General features: G+C 42.3%; 1 protein-coding gene across 1 annotated transcript; it reads left to right on the top strand.

Moving 5' to 3' along the window:
• Positions 1-18,970: 18,970 nt before the first annotated feature.
• On the top strand, positions 18,971-21,648 carry LOC109432424 (uncharacterized). Its single transcript, XM_062853647.1, has 3 exons — positions 18,971-21,407; positions 21,458-21,520; positions 21,576-21,648. The coding sequence occupies exon 1, from the start codon at positions 19,258-19,260 to the stop codon at positions 21,196-21,198; it is 1,941 nt and encodes a 646-aa protein (XP_062709631.1). The 5' UTR covers positions 18,971-19,257; the 3' UTR covers positions 21,199-21,407; positions 21,458-21,520; positions 21,576-21,648.
• Positions 21,649-22,233: the final 585 nt, after the last annotated feature.

The raw sequence follows: 22,233 nt of genomic DNA, 5'->3' as shown, positions 1-22,233 counted from the left end.
AATATTCGTACGTTCTTTGTGCTACATGTTGAATTTTAACTTGTAAATATTACCCTAGTATTAATTAACATTTATAGGGTTCTGGCAGGATAGAGGCCAATGAAGCGAAATCCTATTTCGATTGCCAACATTCAGGCCATTTCGGGCCGCGATTAAGTACTTGAGACGTAAACCTTTCCCTGCCACGGACTTCAAGTTGTTGATCTCAAGTATCGAACCCCGAAACGGGATGCCCGATTAGGATTAGTTTTCCTAGACAAAACCAAGCTATGAACACAGCAACAAATGATGTGAACTAAAAGGCAAACTGCCAAATAAAATACAATTCCAGGATGACTGATGGACCCAAATCAATACATGAAACCTCGTCATCCTGTGATCGGAAGATGTTATCCATTTGGATAACAGGGCACATTTATGTTCTGTGTTGTGTTGCGTCAACTTGTGATGTCTCTTATTTGTGCATTTATAAGGTTCCACGTATCGTGATGTGTTAATCCTTTGGAAATAATTTATTTTCTTTTATTTTTGTAACAAAGACCTTCAGGAGATCTTCAGGATTTTTTCTTCAGGATTTTTTTTTCGCTGAGCTTCCAGCTGGGATTCATGCCACGATCCCTCTAGGGATTTCATCGAGAATTCTCTACGGGATCCTTTAAGGAATAAAGCAATTCCTGCTTCAGAAATCCTGAAAGAATTGTTTTGGACATTCTAGCCGGTACTCCTTCAGGGATTCCTGCTGGGATTACTTCACGGATTTCTCCTGGTATTATACAAAAGATTTCTGCCGAAATAAATGCAGATAATCCTAGTGGAGGTCTTTCAGGTACACGAGTCAGAATTTCTACCCAGGACTTATTATGTGATTCTTTCAGGGGTTTCTGCAAAGCTTCCTTCTGAGATTCCTTTCAGGGTTTTATCAGATATGCTTCCCAGAATTCCTTTAGAAAATCCTCCCGGGATTCCTCCAGAAATTTGGCGGGACTTTTCTAGAAATTCCTTAACTCATTCTCTCAAGTGTTTTATTGAGTCGGAATTCCGGATTATTGCTGGAATTCCTGCAAAAAATCCCTTCCGAGATTTCGCAAAGGATTCGTTTGGGGGTTCCTGTTAGTATTGCTTCAGGGATTCTTCCTTGTATTTTTTCAAAGATTCCTTCAGAGAATGATGTCGGATTCTTTAAGACATTTGCGCTAGAATTTCTTCGGAGACCCTTCAAAGATTTTTCCCGGTTTCTTTACATTCTCAAAGGGATTTATCCCATAATTCTCCCCGACGTTTTTTCAATTACTTTTTCATTGATGTTTTCCGCAACTTCTTCAAGGATCTCATCAGGAACTCTGTGCAGGATTTCCTCCGGTATTGCTTTTGTAACTTACAGGGATTCCTCTCGCGATTTCTACAGGGAAGCTTCATCCACTGGGAGTTACAGCTAATGAGAGTAAGAGGACAATAGAGAAACAGAGAGAATTAGGCTTTTTGATGCACCTAGATATCTCTAGCAAACTATGATGTTATCTGACGGTCGATTTCGTTTTTTTTTTTGAGTAGTTATTTTCTCTTTCACTTATTATAGATGTATTGTATCTTTATGGATCAGAATACAACGATAGTTTCAAAATTGTGTTAAAATAGACCTTGCCAAAAAAAACAGAAAAAATATCACATTGAAGATTTTTTTTTTTTGAAGTACACCTTAGACTTCCAAAAGACTTCGTGAAATCATGTTTATTTTATTGGAATTTGACTGTCGATAGCATTGTTTATGAAGATGTGCAGCAATTGTGTGACATCTTCAACAGGTTAAGTTTGAGCTTGAGCTGGATACACCGCGCGTAGTTGCTGCTCCAGTATAGACGACAATGACACCTGCTACGCCAGGATGCAGGTCAATGTGGAAAAGGGGAGGCAACAGTCAAGTGATGATTGCAATCAATTTCCCATAATTGCTGGCCGTTGAGCCGTCTGTGCCTGCAAAAGGTTATGCGAATGTCGGTGTGTTATTGAAAAACGGTTATTTTTGGCAGAGGGGCATTGATGCTTAGATGACGGCCGTAAAGTGATTCTTAGAATGTGTCTTGATTACTGTGAAGACGAAGCGACACAGTTCGTTCGATTGCAACTTGTAGGCGTTATATGATAGATTAACACTGTGCTGTGGAAGACGGATGAAAGTGGAACTTTTTTTTTTGTTCTAGCGAGTACTATGAACATATGAATAAACATGAGTGTAGAAGTCTCTGAGGTTAAGAATTTTTTAAAACGGCGAGGCTGTTGGAAAAGACGAGATCCTTTAGCATGAAAAAGAGCAGACACATCAATCAATCCATCAGATTTTTATTAGGATATGGAAGCATGAAGAATTGCCTGGTTGGATGGTCTTACGTGTCCAATGTAAAAATAAGGGCACAGACTATTGTGTACTAATTACAGAAAGATCCTTTCAAATTCGGCGTACAGGATACTGTCACAAGCCATGTTTAACAGACTGAGACCTCTTGAGGAATCCTTTGTCGGCAAACAGCGGATGATCCTAGGCAAATATCAGAAGTATAACATGCAGGCATCTGTTCACCGATTTTAAAGCAGCGTACAATTGTGTGAAGGTATATGTGAAGGAATCATATATCGGTCGCACATGCAATATGGTTCTCATCGGTTTTCAATCATAAGGCAGTGCAGGCAGCTTTTGCTTCTCTGATGAGGGAGACAGCGAGAAAACAGAATAATCACGCTATGGTTTATCCGAATTTGTGGTGGCTAACTTGCGATACGACACTCACTTATATTGAAAACACTACTGTCTCATGAAACATTCACTGCATTGTACGAATGGCATACAACCGAGAGTAACCTAAATGAATGGAAACAGATCGGACACTAGTTGAACTACAAAATTACACCACTCATCCAGGTTGAATCAATAACTTATTCCATCGCATCGGGAGCTCCCCAACCCACCACATCCTTGTGGAGAGGACCCATGGTATTGCTCGCCAGAACATCACCATCGCGTCAGCAGGCCCAACCGGCGTTACGTTGCGTTGGTAAATCCGCTGCACCGCAAAACGATGATCCCTCGACGACAGAATTTTTCGCTGACAGTAACTGACACAACGTACCTACGCACCTATATAGGTACGGGTTCTCACTCCAGGTCCTATGTCCAGCTCCAGCAGGTTTCAATTAATTTAAAATTCAAAGCATACACCAACATGCCAGCCGATGCCCATCCGCCACCACCACGCGGAGTGGTATCACCCACCTAAAGCCGAACAACTGCAATACACCCGGGTCGTCCGTCGTATGCATAAACGTTGCGTTACCTATACCTCTCTACTGACCAGGGTAACTGGGAACAGGATGCATGAATTCATAGGCTTGCATCATCCATGGGCCCCTACGCGCTCCATTGTGTGTCATTTGTTTTTAATGGAGTTCAAAGGAATAAATATTCGCACGTAGATCCACATGAAATTCATTTGGACAGGCATCTTTGTCCTGAACACGGCGCCCACCACCGTACCACCGGTGAGTGCGCTAACGCGTCGATGTTTGCTCGAAATATTACCAGCAATAGATAGTAGAGTATACATGGAATTGCGGACACTACTGTGAGAATGACGTCATGCGTCAGTTTCGTTTGGACTCATTGAATTCTTGTCCACGGATCTATGTTTACTCATACTGTCTGCTATAGTGTGACACTACAGTACGAGTACACCACACTACAGTACATTGGATGTTGACAGTAATACCACAATGATAGGAAAACCGTCCAGTTTTCTAATCCAGAGCGAGCAGCCAACCAACAGTCCGCGACTGGCCAACAGTGCCGCCGTGCAACAGTATTTAGTAGCAGATTGAATTTGATATAAATTCCAATTTCGTATTATTCGAGTCGGGATCAAAATAAAATGATATTCGATTCCCAATCAATTAGAGGACGAACGCTGGTGCTCTGGGGAAGTGTGGCAAAGTTGAATTGAAAGGTATTTGTTGCATTTTTTTGCTGGATGTCAACGTACAGATGATTGGAATTTAGTGAATTTTGCTGCTCAGATATTAGGTATTGTTTGATGAAAAGTTATTATGCTTTCTTTCTCTATCAGGCATTACACTCCTTCTGGTACATAGCTTGCTTGTATGGGCACTTATAAATTGAAAATTTAAATGTTTTAATTGAAATTAGTTTGAAAATTATCTAAGTTGACATCCAAGCAATTTCAACATTACTTTTAAGCCTAAAGAAACCAAACAGCCATGTAGTTAAATGCAAAAATTTTATCAAAATTGGTGCTATTTACTCGTAAAAGTTCTTCGAGAACCTAGAACATCTTTTAAAAAAATTAAAAAAAAAATAATAAATTTAAAAAAAAAAATTAAAAAAAATAGTTCCGTACAGAAAAATGGTTCATGGACCTATAGGATGTTACAACGTACCAGTAATGTAACATCAATTCATCGATTACGCTCGTAGATCTTGGGTCCTTTGCTCGCGAAAGTTCTTGGAGGATCTAGAACTTCTTTGGAACTTATTTATCCAAAGAACTATGCTTTTTTACCTAAAGGATGTTACACTGCATCAGTAATGTGACAACAAACCCATTGAGTACGCTTGTAGACTCTACAATGTAGAGCTTAAGGCCTTAACTCGACGGAGTTCTTGGATGACCTAGATCATCTTCTGGAAAGTAGTTCTCTACTGAACCATGCTCCATGTACTTGTAGGATATCGCAAGGCATCAATAATGTAACAATAATTCATTGATTATGCTTGTTGATCTAAATGCCATTACTCGCGGAAGTTCTTGGATTACCTAGAACATCTTTGAAAATTATATTTCTATAGAACCGTGATGCATAAATCTATATGTTGTTACAGGTATACCTCGATTTAGTGGACATTTCAATTTTTGAAATGTCTATAAAATCGAATTTTACATAAAATCGAAGCAAAACTTTTTATTTTATTTTTATGTAAATTTTATACCACAATGTACAAGAACATATGGAAAATGAATGAAAATTGAGTTTTCGATAAAAGGCTCGGAGTTTTGGCCTATATTAGTAATTCTCGCTGAATGACGAATAAACCACTATCTCGCTTTTTGTTACGATCGAAATCTTTTGTCTGCAAAACTGTGTATGGTTGATTCAAAAGCCAATATTTTGAGCAATGGACATACACAATAAAGTTATTTGCATAAATGTCAAAAAAAAATTAATAGTTTCTACATTCCTCCGGGGGTTCCATCTGAACTTCCTCAAAGGGTTCCTTCGGAAATTTAGAGATTAGTGACAGTGACAAGCGCCTGATAGAGCGTGATTACTGGTTGTGCTGTATTTGCCGAACGATCTTTCTGTACGAGTAGTGTAGGTTTGTGCCGCTCTCTGCTCGGTCGCCTTTTGTTGCAATTCTGGGGTGTTAAATTAAATTAAGTGAACCCAGAATTTTCAACTTTATTACGACGGTCTCCGATTAAAACTTTCCACATCAAATCATGTTACAGAATATTTCAGAAAATATTCCATGTGTTCCTCCAGAAGAGTCACAAAGAATTATTTAACGAAATTTGGCAAGATTTGCTTCATCAATTCCTCCATGATTTTTCACAAATCATTTCAGAGATTGTTCGAGAAATTCACACAGGGATTGTTTCAGAAATTCCTTTAGTCATTTATTCATAAATTGCTCTAGGCATTCGTACGAGAATCTTTTGGAGCTTTCATTAGAAAATCTTCAAAAAAAATTTCAGAAATTTTTCTATTCTATTTTTATTTGCGGAAACTTGTCCAAGCATTTCGCCAAAAAATCCTTCATGGATTCTTTCAAAAAATCTTTCATGAATACGTTCTTCATAGATTTGTTTAGATATTCCTTTTATTCTATAAATTTAACGAAAAATTCTATCAAAGCGTCTTGCATGATTAACTTCTGAAATTCTCTCTTTTTTCCAAAAAAATATCCATGAATATGAGTAGAAATTCCTTTATAGAGGAATCTCTATAGGGATTCTTACAAAAAAACGTTCAGAGATTCCTTCAGAAATATCTTTAGACAATTATTCAGAAATTTCCCCAGAGATTTCCTTAATAAAACATTCAGCGATGCCTTCAGAAAATGTTTCAAAAGTTCCTTCAAAAATTTGAACTGGGATACTTTGGAAATTCTTCCAAGGAATTCACCAAATATTCCCACAGTAACTTCCAATTTCTAAGAATTTCTTCAGAATTTTCAGAAAGAGATGTGAATGATTTCTTGTAGAAATTCCTCCTTTACCTTTTTTGAGACTGTTTCAGTTTTTATCCGAAAAATCTTTCGGAAATTCCTTTAAGCATTCTCTCAAACAATCCCCCAATGATTTATTCCAAAACTTTCTCCGGGGTTTGCTTTAGAAATTGCTTCAAAGATTTTTTCAATCTAAATTTTTGTAAGAAAATCTTTCTAGGATTTCTCTAGGAATTTCTCCAGGGTTTCTTAAAAAATGTGAGAATCATTCGGGAATTTTCTCCAGGCATTTTTGACACTTCCATCAACAAATTATCAAACAATCTACTGTGATACCATTGAACTGAAATTCGATTGGCGGCAAGAAATGTCATATTCGAATCACCCCTCACGTTAGCGTAAAAAGCTGGATAGAAACTACCCTGGGAGTTCCTTCACATTTTTTTTTCAGGGGTTCTTTCAGATAATCTCCCATGGTTTTTCTTATACATTTTTATTATAAATTCGACCAATAATTTCTTCAAAACTAACTCCAGATTTTCCTCCATGGATTTCTTCACAAATTTCTCCAAGGATGTTTTTGAACGAACTTCTACAGATTTTTCGATAAATATTCCATGGACCCTTGCTGAAATCAATCCTAGGATTCGTTTCAAAAATCTTTCACGAGCTCTTGATAAAATCTTCCATAGATTTTTAAAGAAATTCTGTCAGGGACTTCTTTGGAAACTGCTCGTAGATTTACTTCAAAAAATCATCTAGGGAATCCTTACGAAATTCAGACAGAATTTTTTCACAAAATCTTCTAGAGAGTCCTCTAAACTTTAGAATGTCATTTAGAAATTTCACCAAGAACACCTTAAGAAAGTCTTGCATGGATATCTTCCAAAAATGGGTTCAAAAGTTTTTGCATAGATTGTTCCAGAAATTTATCTACGAATTTCTTCGGATTTCTTTAATAGAGATTCTTCCCGATTTTTTTCAAAGCATTCATCTAGAAAACCTTTCATGAAGTTTCTTAAAAATATTCCATATTTTTTTTTAGAATCATATCACGAAAACATTGAGAATCAGAAGCTCAAAACTCTTTCAAATTTTTCCTTAGAAACTTTCTGAAGAACTGTCTCCAAAGATTGCTTTAGAAATTCTCTACAACAGATTATTAAGGAAATTCCCAAAATTTATTCACATTCCTTTTGGTATTCCTTCAAAATATTACTCTTTGAGAAATTGCTTCAAGAATTTCTTAAGAAAGTCTTTGGAAATCCTCAAAGAAAATTTCCTACAGATTTTGCAGACTTCTACAGAGGATTGCTATGGAAAGGCTGAAAGACATTATTGCAAAGATTCCTGCTAAAATTGACACCGAGATTTCATCAGAAATTCCGCTGAGTATTCCTCTATGTATTTTCGCAGAAACTCTCCCAGGATTTCCTCCAAGCATACCTCTATGAATTTCTCTATGGATTTATCAAGGAGTTTATTAAAAAATGTTTAGGATTTTTGTTTGGGGATTTCTCCAGGATTTTTTTTTTCAACAATATCTCAAGAGGTTTTGTTAGGTATTCCGCCGGGAGTTTCCAGTTATTCTTTCCGTAGCATCCTCAAAAAATCCATCTATGGATTCTAAAAATATTCCTTTTTTCCTAAATTCATTCAGAAATTTATTTGGAATTTTCCTCAGATATTTTTTTAAATTGCTTCTGAAATTTCTTCAGCGATACTTTAGAGACTTCTTGAATATTACTAGAATTACTTCAGAAATTTCGGCAGGGATTTCTTTAAAAGTTGTTCCAGCAGTTCATTCAGGAATTGCTCAAGCGGTTCCTTCAGAAATTCCTCCAGGAATTCATCCTTGGAAATGTACACGTGTAGGGACGCTGGAATCGGGGAATCTTGACTAACTAGCTTTGATTCTACCATGACAGCACTAGAAATAGTTTATCACTCATTTTGTCATGTGGGTCTAATATGGGTGCTCCACAAAATAATTTATTGATAGAAAGTGCTCCACGAGTCAAAAGGGCTGAAAACCCCTGCATTATAATTGATCATGATACAAACTGCAAGTATTAAACTAATTGAAAATTACAAATTTTATCATTGAAAAAAAATGTACATAAAATCGAGGTAAAATGTACATAAAATCGAAGTACATAAAATCGAGGGTCTATATAATCGAGGGTCCACTAAATCGAGGTATACCTGTACACTGTATCAGTAATGTAACAACAATTGATTAATTACGTTAGTAGATCTTCATGCCTTTGCTTGCGGAAGCTTTTGGATGACCTAGAACACGTTTACAGAACCGCCTGGTTCTTTACGGAACTAAGCTCCATGGATTCATAGGATGTTACACTGCATCAGCAGTGTAGGGCCCATATAGCCGAGGCGGTAAACGCACGGGTATTCAGCATGACCATGCTGAGGGTGACGGGTTCGATTCCCGGTCGGTCCAGGATCTTTTCGTAAAGGAAATTTCCTTGACTTCCTTGGGCATAGAGTATCTTCGTGCCTGCCACACGATATACACATGCAAAATGGTCATTGGCAGAGGAAGCTCTCAGTTAATAACTGTGGAAGTGCTCATAGAACACTAAGCTGAGAAGCAGGCTTTGTCCCAATGAGGACGTTACGCCAAGAAGAGAGAGACTGCATCAGCAATGTAGCAATAATACGTTGGAGTCGCTCATAGATCATAAGGTCTTTACTCGCGGATGTTCTTGGATTTCTTAGGACATCTTTGGAAATAAAGACTCTACAGAACTATGCTCCATGGACACCTGTAGAATGTTATACCGTACCAGAAAGGTAACAGTAATCTACTTAGTATGCTTGTAGATTATCAATTCTTTACTCGCGGAAGTTCTTGGATGACCTAGAGATCTTTGGAAAGTAGTTTTCTACAGAGCCATGATGTACCTGGGCTTGTTAGGGGAATATCTGTAAGTGAAAAGAAATTCGTGTTAAGTACTGTTTCTTTGAATTCCACTAAGAAGTTGCATCCTTTGACAGATACGTATTTCGACCTCATCTGTAAGGTCGTCTTCAGTGTCTTGTACTTGACTGTACTTGGACGAGTCAAGTACAAGACACTGAAGACGACCTTACAGTTGAGGTCGAAATACGTATCTGTCAAAGGATGCAATTTTTTAGTGGAATTCAAAGGAACAATAAACGATTTTCTTATTACTTATCTGTAGGATGATACACCGCATCGTTAATGTAGCAACAATTAATTGATTATGCTCGTAGATTTTCAGGCCTGTACTCGCGGAACTTCTTGGAAGTCGTAGAATATCTTTGCAGATTTGTTCCCTTCAGCTCGATGCTCCATGGACCTGTATGATCTTGCGCCGTATCAGTAATGTAAGAACAATCCATGGACTACTCTTGTAGATCTTGGGTCCTTTACTCACGGAAGTTCTTGGAAGACCTAAAACGTCTATGGAAATTATTTATCCACAGAACTATGCTTTCTGGACCTGAAGGATGTAACACTGCATCAGTAATGCGACAACAAACCATTGATTACGCTTAAGGCCTTTACTCGTGAGAATTCTTGGAGAACCTTTGAAAATTAGTTCCTTACAGAAAAATGCTTTATGGACCTGTAGGTTGTAACATCTACCACCAGCAATGTAACAACAATCCATCGATTACGCTTGTAGATCTTGGATCCTTTATTCGCGAAAGTTCTTCGAGGACCTAGAACATTTTTGGAACTTATTTACCTACAGAAGTATGCTTCCTGGACCTGAAGGATGTTACACTGCATCAGTAATGTGACAACAAACCCATTGATTACGCTTGTAGAACGAACTTAAGGCCCTAACTCGACGGAGTTCTTGGAGGACCTAGATCATCTTTTGGAAAGCAACGCATCAGTAATGCAAGAATAATTCATTGATCACGCTTGTTGATCTAAAGGCCATTACTCGCGGAATTTCTGGGAAAATTATATCATCCTAGAACATCTTTGAAAATTACATCTCTATAGAACCGTGATCCATAAATCTATATGTTGTTACACTGTATCCAAACTGTATCAGTTATGTAACAACAATTCATTAATTATGTTAGTAGATCTTCATGCCTTTGCTTGCGGAAGCTTGGTGGTCTTGGTGGTCTAGTGGCTACCGCTTCTGATTTATATGCAGAAGGTCCTGGGTTCAATCCCTGGCCCGTCCCTTTCCTCCTACTTTGTATCTTTCTATATACTTTCTCTCTGCTCTCTACATATACAACTCATGTATATAAACATGTTCATAGCCGTCGCTAGAACAGAAACGGGTTGAAAAAGCCGTTTCCCTTCTTTCCAAAACTTCCATAGCACAGTGTCACAATCCTATTAGAAAACGCCTACAAGTTATGCAACCAAGCGAACTGTGCCGCACATCTTCAAAATAATAAAAACACACAATTCTATCACCTTCCTCTGGTATCCACACACCAATGTGTGAACCTTCTGCCAGCCAATTCCCACCAACACTCCAACATCCGCATGAATTTGTGCTGGCGCAGAGGTATATTCGGCCAGATGTGGATACAAACGATTGCAATCATCACTTCCTTACCTCTTCCCCACATTGACCTGCAACCTGACGTGGCAGGCGCCATTGTCGCCTAAAAATAGAAGATCACCAACGCTCACACACTGAAGATGCCTGCTAGTCCCCGGCAGTTATCTCATTGGTCCTTGTGTGAGTGTAGCTGGTCTGGCGATACTGGAGTAGCATCCACGGGCGGTCAATCAAGCTCAAGCTCAGCTCAAGCTCAAGCTCAAGCTTCATGCCTTTGCTTGCGGAAGCTCTTGGATGACCTAGAACACTTTTACAGAACCGCCTAGTTCTTTACGGAACCAAGCTCCATGGATCCATAGGATGTTACACTGCTTCAGCAATATAGCAAAAATACGTTGGCTTCGCTCATAGATCTTAAGGTCTTTACTCGCGGAAGCTCTTGGATGCCTTAGAACATCTTTGGAAATCAAGACTCTACAGAACTATGCTCCATGCACCTGTAGGATGTTACAGCGTATCAGAAAGGTAACAAAAATCCATTTTGTATGCTTGTAGATCTTCAATTATTTACTCGCGGAAGTTCTTGGATGACCTAGAAATATTTGGGAAGTAGTTTTCTACAGTGTCATGCTCCTTGGATCTGTAGGATGTTACACCGCATCGTTAATGTGCAACAATTAATTGATTACGCTCGTAGATTTTCAGGCCTGTACTATCAGGTATCAGGTATCAGAAGGCCGGCTCCAGAGGCACGTTATCCTCCATTTGGGACATTTGTGCCATCGCCAAAATAACAGCCTATTTCATCATCTACCTGAGGGAAAAGGAAGGAAAAAGGATTTGGATGGGGATAGGGACAGGTAGGGAAATAGGAAAAATACCCTGGAAGAGGGTACTAACGCACAAGCGTACCGCAATGGGTTCAAACAGCGCCCTGAAAAGGGCACTGTAATAACGCATAAAGCGAAAGAGAGCCTATAGCTCTTTACCACAGCGGGTTAAGAACAACAGAATATCCTGAAGATTCAGGTTTCTGAAGTCAGTTTCACTTAATAAGTGTTTACCGAATACTCGGAAACGCAGTTGCGCGAAAACTGGACAGTTACATATCAAATGATACGAAGTTCCATAATCGGATTCACAGCTATCACAGGCAAATGAATCAGCTTGCTGAATATTCGCCATGTGATAGCTGAGTCGGCAGTGGCCAGTCAATGCTTTGACCAGCATGCTGCAATTCTGCTTAGACAGATTAGTTAGATACTTCGCCACCCGTAGAGATGGCTCAGCACTATACAATTTGGTTTGACGACATGACTCCAAACTATTCCAGTATTGTTTGTGCTGAGTGGCAGCCCAGATGTCAATCTGAAGCTTTACCCAACACTTGGATACCGGAATAGCTGGCTCAGGGCCAATGAAGTCATGTGATGCTCCAGTGCGAGCTAACTCATCAGCCAATTCATTTCCAGCGATGGAAGAATGGCCAGGTACCCATACAAGGTGAACAGCGTTTGCTGAATTCAGCTCCTCGATTTGAGTTCGACAAGCGATAACTATCTTCGACCTGGAGTTGGCCGAAGCAAGTGCTTTAATAACAGCCTGGCTATCTGAACAGAAGTATATTACTTTGCCCATTACGTGCTGCTGAAGTGCTGATTGCACTTCACACATAAGAGCAAAGATTTCGGCCTGAAAAACGGTGCAGTGTCTACCAAGTGAATAAGACTGATACAGCCTTAGCTCACGAGAATAAACACCAGCACCTGCTCGACCTTCGAGAAGGGAGCCATCAGTGTAACATACGATGCCGTCTGAAATACTTCTTTCCAGATAACCACATGTCCACTCTTCCCGGGAAGGGAATTTCGTGGAAAATGTCCTATATGGAAAATTACAAGCAATTGTAAGATCACTTGGAGCAAGGACAATTTTGTCCCAATTCACTAAAAGTGGAAACAACGAGGTGTGTGTTGATGTGCGGTTCACAGGAGTTTCCTCTAGTAGACCGAGTACCCGTAACCGGTAAGTGCAAGAAAGGGCTTCTTGTTTGAGATGAATGTGTAATGGGGCAACGTCAAAGAGAACTTCTAGCGCTGCCGTAGGAGTTGAAGAGAACGCTCCAGTCATCGCCATTAAGCACATCCTTTGGAGATGACCTAATTTTGATTGGACCGTTCTCACTTCACCCTTTTGCCACCACACAAGACACCCATAAGCCAATATTGGCCGAACCACAGTTGTGTAAATCCATTTGATATAATTGGGTTTTAGACCCCAAGTTGTACCAAAAGTACGCCGGCATTGCCCGAAGACCATACAAGCTTTCTTGATTCTGAACTCAATGTGAGGTGACCAGGAAAGCTTGGAATCAAGAATGACTCCAACGTACTTTACCTGTTCAGTCACATCGATTTCAGAATCAAAGAGACGCAAAGGTCGAACGCCATTACGGTTTCGCCTTTCCGTGAAAAGAACAATAGATGTTTTACTCGGATTAACCGAAAGGCCATATTGGCGACACCAACCCTCAACTACCTGAAGGGCGTTTTGCATCAGGTCGAAAAGGGTGCTGTGCTGATGCACATACCAACTAACAATGTTAGGTAGTCGTCGGCAAAACCATAAGTAGGAAAACCGCTATTATTGAGTTGGCTCAATAGCGTATCTGCTACGAGATTCCACAAAAGCGGTGATAAGACTCCCCCTTGGGGGCATCCACAAACACTCAATTTCCTAATCCCTGCTAGACGCAATGTCGAGAAGAGATATCGGTTTTTGAGCATTTGGTGAATCCAATTGGAAATCATTGGAGATATACCATGACTCCGTGCGGCTTCCAATATGGCATCGAAAGGCACGTTGTCAAAGGCACCCTCGATATCTAAGAAAACACCCAAACAAGATTGCTTTTGAGCGAATGCTTTCTCGATATCGTAAACAACCTTGTGTAAAAGAGTCACAGTGGACTTACCAGATTGGTAGGCATGTTGGTTCACATGAAGAGGCACGTTGGCCAGATGAACATCACGGATGTGATGATCCACAATGCGTTCTAAGCATTTCAGAAGAAAAGAGGTCAAACTGATAGGTCTGAAACTCTTTGCTTCTTCATACGACGCACGACCCACTTTCGGAATAAACTTTACAGTAATATCCCTCCAGGATTTGGGAATATACCTTGTAGCAAAACTGCAAACAAGTAGTTTTTTCAAAACATGTTTGAAATGATCAAATCCCTTCTGAAGCAAAATAGGATAAATCCCATCTGCCCCAGGAGATTTGAAAGGAGCAAAGCTATTAAGTGCCCACTCAATCGATTCTATAGTTACAATACTCCGAGCCGAAGCTAAAGAATCATAACTACAAGAAAAGACATCAGGATCATCCGAAGATGTAATATCTACACATCCAGGGAAGTGTGTGCTGAATAAGCATTCCAGAACTTCCTCATCAGAGGAAGTCAGATCGCCATTTGGCAAACGAAGTTCGTTCACCCGGAAATCCTTAGATTTCGCAAGGATTTTGTTTAACCGACTGACTTCACTCAAGCTGGAAACATTTGTACAAAGGTTTTTCCAGCCGGATCGTTCAGCAGACCGGAGAGCTTTCCTGTAGGCCATGCGAGCCGACCTGAAAGCCTCCGAACCAGCCGAACGTCGTCTGTTCCAACTCTTTCTACATTGTTTCCTGAGTTTCGCCAGATCAGAGTTCCACCAAGGGGTTCCTCTTGTGATCTTCACAGACCGTAGATGGCATGCTTCTTCAAAAGCTTCCATGATGAAGGTCGTTGTAGTATCAACGGCATCATCTAAATCACTTGGAGTGTCAATGGATGGTGAATATCCATGAAATTTGGCTGCAACCAAATCAGTATAAAGATCCCAGTTTGTTGACCGAGGATTCCTGAAACGCAATGTTTGCGAAGTAACATTTATGTGGCGACGGACCCCTCGTTGCGGCGGCGTGTGCTGAATCAGCGTAATTCGCATGACGCAACGTCAGATGACGTTGCACGTCATAGTCTTCGACCTGACAGAACCGGGACAAAAACATCGAGTAGAAGTGAATTGGATGAAATCAAGAGCTAAATTGAACTTAATATTATAAAACTCTATCGTGTTCTAAATACGCATTTGCGCCTAAATTGGTGATATTTTTGAAAATAATACTTTGCTTATCCTATCATTAAAAGTAAGTTTAGTTGCTTAAATCATAGCGTACAATATTAGACTAATGATATCTTAACCTAAATCTAGCCTAAACAAACGACGTGAATTCTGCCGACTCATCAATTGTAGCACTATCGGTTTACCAATATTGTAAGTTGTGATCTTGAAATTGAACTATCCTATCTAACTAAATAAAATGTTTCAGCTTAAAGCTAACAGCAACAGAAAAACTGCGTTTGCTCTTGAGACTTGGGAAACCCGTTACGTGTACCCGAACATTCTTTAAGAATATTGTCGGAATGTTGTATCGGAGTGACGATATGATGAAGGATCGGCATGAACGCACACTCCACACTTGCCAATCGTGTGATCGGCCAGACGCAGCTGAAGCGGACATGGTGGAATGCAGTATGTGTAAGCTTTGGGAACATTTCGGTTGCGCGGGCGTTGACGAAACGATTAAACAACCGGATCGCCGGTATAATTGCAAGGTATGTCGCAGTAAGTTGGGAGCTGTCAGCAAGCAGATACCGCTTCCCGTGATAGATCGCCCTGTTCGAAGCACTCGGGCCAGTTCAAAGAGAACCCAGACAGCAAATGTAACGTCGAGTGTACGAGCAGCAATGATGGAGGCCCAGCTGAAGATTGCGGAAGAGGAACTACTGCGACGGGAACAAGATCTGTTGGAGCAAGCCGAGCTCAAGAAGAAAGAATTGGAAGAATCAGAGCGCCAGTTGGAGGAAAAGAAAAAAATAGCAGAAGAAGAAAGAAGCCTACGCGAAAGGAAGTTGAAGGAGGAAAAAGAGCTCAAAGCGATGCAGTCACAGCTGAGGAAGGAGTCTATGGAGCAACGGCAGGAAATCATTCGCCAGGCGGCGTTAAGCAGCAGTAGAAGTGAGTCTATTGCGGATTCCATTCAAAAGGTGTCGGAATGGTTGGATGAACATTCGGCTGCTGGAGGATTAGATGGAAATCAAATGGGAGAAAATGACTGCATCAATATCGTCGATCCCCATTCTAATATGGTTCCTACTGACCCAGCACGACGAGCTGTTGAGCATCATCCATCAGTTCGTGGAATTTCATCTCGACGAGCGGAAACTCTACCCCCTCGACCAGTTATCCATTCAACTCCACTTCAGCCTGATGAACAACCAGTGATCCTAGACCATTTAGACAACCACAGTAGGAGGTTCTTTAATCCCAACGATCAGCGGTCCGGGTGCGTGAACAGTGGCTTCCAACAAGCGGTTCAAGAGCCTGTAACCCTCACTCAACATCACATCGCTGCGCGACAAGTCCTCGGCAAGGAGCTACCAACTTTTAGCGGTGACCCTGAAGACTGGCCCATCTTCATCAGTAGCTTTCAGCAGTCAACGATCGCTTGCGGATACACAGACGCAGAAAATCTTATCCGACTGCAAAGATGCCTGCGGGGCCGAGCTTTAGAAACGGTCAAAAGCCGTCTGCTCTTACCTTCGGGGGTATCTCTCGTAATTCAGACTTTGCGCACTCTCTATGGACGGCCCGAGCTACTGATCCACTCCCTCATCGACAAGATTCATCAGGTGTCAGCACCTAGACAAGACCGCCTCGATACCCTTATCGATTTTGGCATCTCGGTACAGAATCTCGTGGACCATCTTGTGGCAGCCGACCAAAGGGACCACTTATCGAATCCGGTGCTAATGCGGGAATTGGTGGAAAAGTTACCGGGCTCGATTCGACTGGATTGGGCCGCTTACAAAACCCGTTTTGAGACGGTAAATCTCGAAACGTTCGGAAATTTCATGTCTAACCTGGTGATTGCAGCAAGCGAAGTTACTTACGATCTCCCGGGTACCAGCAGCTCGTACAGAATGGAAAAGCGGAAACAAAAGGAATCTGGGTCTTTCCATACGCACGCCCCCGGTCGATTGAATCCGTCTTCCGATTCACCACACAAGTCAGGTAAGCTCTGTATATCTTGTGGACGAGAAGGCCATCGTGTAGCAGACTGTCAACAGTTCAAGTCGGCCAACATGGATGACCGATGGAAGCTTGTGCACGAAAAGGGACTGTGTCGAACATGTCTCAACAACCATGGAAAATGGCCATGTAGGTCATGGAGAGGCTGTGAGGTAGAGGGATGTCGCCAAAAGCATCACACGTTACTCCACACTGCGGCTTCGGACAATGTTAACGTGTCAGCAAGTCACGTATCACTTGGTGAGTTATCCTGGCCGCTTTTTCGAATTCTGCCGGTAGTTCTCTTCGGGAACCATGGTTCCCAGGTGGTGTTCGCCTTCATCGACGAAGGTTCATCATATACCCTTTTGGAAGATTCTGTCGCCGACAAGATTGGCTTGACGGGACCCACAGAAGCACTCACCCTTCACTGGACGGGAAACATCAAACGAACTGAACAACAATCGAGAATCGTACAAGCGGAGATTAGCGGGAAAAGGGATTCATCCAAGTATAAACTGGTCCACGCTCGCACAGTTAGTAGTTTAGTGCTTCCCTCTCAAACTCTTAAATATCGTGAACTCGCCCGAAGGTTTCCGCATCTCCGTGGCCTCCCGGTGGAGGACTATGAGTTAGTTCAACCAAAGCTACTAATTGGGCTAGACAATCTCAGGTTGGGCGTTCCTCTGAAACTCCGCGAGGGCGGGGATAACGAACCAGTTGGCGCCAAGTGTCGTTTGGGATGGACTATCTACGGCTGTGTTCCCGACCAAACCTTTCTTCGGGCATTCGTGAATTTCCATACTGCTGCAGCGCCCACTCACGACAACGAAATGAACGAGCAAATGCGCGACTACTTCGCACTGGAGAATGCAGGAGTTACCGCTCCAAACTACAATTTGGAGTCCGAAGACGACAAACGTGCGAATCGAATTCTGAAGGAAACAACACGGCGAGTGGAAGACGGGACCCGGTTTGAAACTGGGCTATTGTGGAAGGTGGACAACCCAGACTTCCCCGATAGCTATCCAATGGCGGTACGACGATTGGAATCACTGGAAAGAAGGTTGCAGAAAACTCCACTATTGGGCGAAAAGGTGAGACAGCAGATTATCGACTACGAGCGCAAAGGCTATGCGCACAAGGCTACTCTCGTCGAACTGACTTCGGTGGACCCAGGCCGCGTCTGGTATTTGCCCTTAGGCGTGGTAACCAGCCCGAAAAAACCCGAAAAAGTCCGACTTATCTGGGATGCGGCGGCAAAAGTTGGCGATACGTCTTTCAACTCCAAACTACTTAAAGGACCCGATCTGCTAACTCCACTGCCGAGAGTCTTGTGTCAGTTTCGCCAGTTTCCAGTCGCCGTCAGCGGAGATCTGATGGAAATGTTTCACCAGATAAAAATTCGGCTTCCTGACTGCCAGTCACAAAGGTTTGTATTCCGCAATAAACCCAGTGATTATCCACAAGTTTACGTCATGGACGTGGCCACGTTCGGGTCATCTTGTTCTCCAGCGTCGGCCCAATACGTTAAGAACCAGAATGCCAACGATTTCTCCAAAGAGTTTCCCCGTGCTGCTGAAGCTATCATCAAAAGGCACTATGTGGATGATTATTTGGATAGTTTTCGAACAATTGAAGAGGCGATAGATGTAGTGAATGAGGTGAAGATGGTACATTCGAAGGGAGGTTTCACACTACGCCACTTCCTGTCCAACAAGTGGGAGGTTCTACGTGGTATCGAAGAGGTGGCTAACGAGGACTGTAAGGACTTGTCTCTGGAAAGGGCAGAGCTCTCCGAATCGGTACTAGGGATGAAGTGGCTGCCTAGAGAAGACGTGTTCACCTTTTCCTTTGTGATGCGAGAAGATATTCGGCATATTCTGGAGCCTCGTTACATTCCCACAAAGCGGGAGGTTGTCAAAGTGGTCATGACGCTTTTCGATCCACTGGGATTGATATCCTTCTTCCTTGTCCACGGGAAAATCCTTATCCAGGATATCTGGGCTAGAGGAACGGACTGGGATGCTGTTATTCCGGATGATTTGTACGATAGATGGCAGCGATGGCGACTTTATTCTCGAAATTAGAACAGTTGCGAATCCCCAGATGCTATTTCGGCTCCGAAATCCCAGAAAACTACAACAATCTGCAAATCCATGTCTTCTGTGACTCCAGCGAAGAAGCTTTCGCTTGTGCAGCCTACTTGCGTTTGGAAGTTAAAGATGTAATACAAGTGGTACTGATCGGTTCAAAAACTAAAGTTGCCCCGTTGAAAACAGTATCAATACCTCGACTTGAACTGAAAGCTGCCGTCCTTGGTACTCGTCTGTTGGAAACTCTGCAGTCGTACCACAGCCTGCCGATATCACAGAGATTTATGTGGAGCGACTCGAGTACCGTAATCTCCTGGATTCGCTCCGACCAGCGTAGATACCATAAATTCGTGGCCTTTCGCATCGGTGAAATTCTAACGGTAACCAGTCCCACGGAGTGGAGATGGGTGCCGACTAAATTAAACGTCGTGGACCAAGCAACGAAGTGGAACAATGGCCCCCAGCTTTCAATCGAGAACCCCTGGTTTCACGGACCAAGCTTCCTATACGAACCCGAAGCTGCATGGCCAGTACAGCGTTCAGTCAACCAAACAAAGGAAGAACTCCGTTCAAACATCCTACTATGTCATCTCGCACCGCAGACGGACATTCCGATAGAAATCTCTCGATTCAACTCGTGGACAAAGCTTCAGCGATCGGTGGCATTTGTGTTTCGTTACGTGGACAATTGCAGCCGAAAAAGGAAACAGGAAAGCATGCAGCTGGGAGTACTCACTCAAACTGAACTGGAAAAAGCTGAGGAATTGCTATGGAAGATTGCACAGAAGGATGCCTTTCCAGAAGAAATATCCATTCTTGTGCGATCGCAAGGAACACCTGAGGATCGACATCGTACCGTTCAAAGATCAAGCTGTATCTACAAACTATGGCCATTCGTTGATGGTCGTGGTATCTTGAGGATGCGTGGCAGGATTAGTGCAGCTCCCTACACATCGAATGACACCAAGTTCCCAGTAGTTCTGCCCAAAAATCATCCAATAACATTTCTTGTCGTAGATTGGTACCACCGCCGATATCGTCATGCCAATCGTGAGACAGTTGTCAACGAGATTCGACAAAAGTTCGAAATTTCGAAGCTAAGATCGTTGGTCGACAAGGTTACAAAAAGTTGCCTTTGGTGTCGCGTCGCAAAGGCCACTCCACGGCCTCCCGCCATGGCCACGCTGCCTGAGTTTCGACTTACTCCGTTTATTAGAGCCTTTACGTTTGTCGGTCTCGACTACTTCGGACCAGTCTTCGTTAGGGTTGGTAGAAGCCTAGCTAAGCGGTGGGTTGCCGTCTTTACCTGCCTTACGATTAGAGCAGTGCATTTGGAAGTGGTACACACACTTAACACGGAGTCGTGTATCATGGCCGTGCGCCGTTTCGTGTCTCGTAGAGGCCCTCCGAGAGAATTCTACACAGATAACGGCACATGTTTCCAAGGTGCAAGTCGAGAACTTAAGGAAGAAATTGACAGAAGAAACGAAACACTGGCCTTGACCTTCACGAGTGCAGAAACCAGCTGGAAATTCATCCCACCTGCAGCACCACACATGGGTGGGGCTTGGGAACGACTCGTTCGGTCGGTGAAAGTAGCGACAGGGGCAGTTCTAGACGCAGCTCGTAAGCCGGACGACGAGACTTTAGAGACTGTGCTGCTCGAAGCGGAGGCGATGATCAACTGTAGGCCGTTAACATTTATACCACTGGAGTCGGCTGATCAAGAGGCTCTGACGCCTAATCACTTCCTGCTAGGAAGTTCTTCCGGGGTTAAGATTCAACCTACAGCTCCGGTAGATAGGCGATCTGTGTTAAGAAACAGTTGGAAGTTGGCGCAGTTCATCACAGAGGAATTTTGGAGACGGTGGATAAAAGAGTATCTACCAGTGATTAGACGAAGATGCAAGTGGTTTGAAGAAACGAGGGATATAGCAGTTGGTGACCTTGTATTAGTGGTCGACGGCTCAGCAAGAAACCGATGGTTACGGGGCCGCGTAGAACAAGTATTTCCGGGTAAGGACGGGAGAGTTCGTCAAGCTTTGGTACGCACGGCAACGGGAGCTCTTCGACGACCAGCCGTTAAGCTAGCTATTTTGGACGTCGCGAGTTCCTGCAAACCTGATGTAACTGGTCCTGGAGCTCCAGAAGATCACCAAGGTTTACGGGCGGGGGTATGTGGCGACGGACCCCTCGTTGCGGCGGCGTGTGCTGAATCAGCGTAATTCGCATGACGCAACGTCAGATGACGTTGCACGTCATAGTCTTCGACCTGACAGAACCGGGACAAAAACATCGAGTAGAAGTGAATTGGATGAAATCAAGAGCTAAATTGAACTTAATATTATAAAACTCTATCGTGTTCTAAATACGCATTTGCGCCTAAATTGGTGATATTTTTGAAAATAATACTTTGCTTATCCTATCATTAAAAGTAAGTTTAGCGTACAATATTAGACTAATGATATCTTAACCTAAATCTAGCCTAAACAAACGACGTGAATTCTGCCGACTCATCAATTGTAGCACTATCGGTTTACCAATATTGTAAGTTGTGATCTTGAAATTGAACTATCCTATCTAACTAAATAAAATGTTTCAGCTTAAAGCTAACAGCAACAGAAAAACTGCGTTTGCTCTTGAGACTTGGGAAACCCGTTACGTGTACCCGAACAATTTAAATGTTCAAAAAAGATGTAGCGATGGTCAGATAAAGATTCTTCATCTGACACATGCCAATTGGTCAGCTCGTGACTAATTCTGCTAGAGCAAAGCGTTATATCTAACACTTCCTCTCTAGCAGATACCATGAAGGTTGGGCGGTTGCCTATGTTAAGTAATGCAAGATCTGTACTACTTAAGTACTCCATCAAACTGGAGCCTCTCAAGTTAATGTCTGAGCTGCCCCAGATGATATGGTGAGCATTAGCATCACTGCCAACAATTAGCGGAAGGCCTTTTGAAGTGCAGTATGCGATGACTTGTTTGAAAGAATCCGTAGGGGATGGTTCATCATGCGGTAAATACACAGAACAATAGACGTATTTCCTGTTGAGGTTCCCAACAGATACATCAATTGTGATAGCACATACATCTCTGGTGGTTAGTTCAGAGATGAGTGTAGCAAATATTGCGTTGTTGACAAGCACACAGGCTCGAGGCATGACACGCGAGTTTGCCATTTCATGTTTACTGAAAGTGGCAAACACCGGGTTCACAAGGTTTCCTAGATAGAAATTTCCCTTACGAAAGTAAGGTTC

This window comes from Aedes albopictus, chromosome 2, assembly GCF_035046485.1.
Source record: "Aedes albopictus strain Foshan chromosome 2, AalbF5, whole genome shotgun sequence".
Lineage (NCBI taxonomy): Eukaryota > Metazoa > Arthropoda > Insecta > Diptera > Culicidae > Aedes > Aedes albopictus.
The sequence above is the reverse complement of the archived record's forward strand: the minus strand, read 5'-3'. Positions and strand labels throughout refer to the sequence as shown.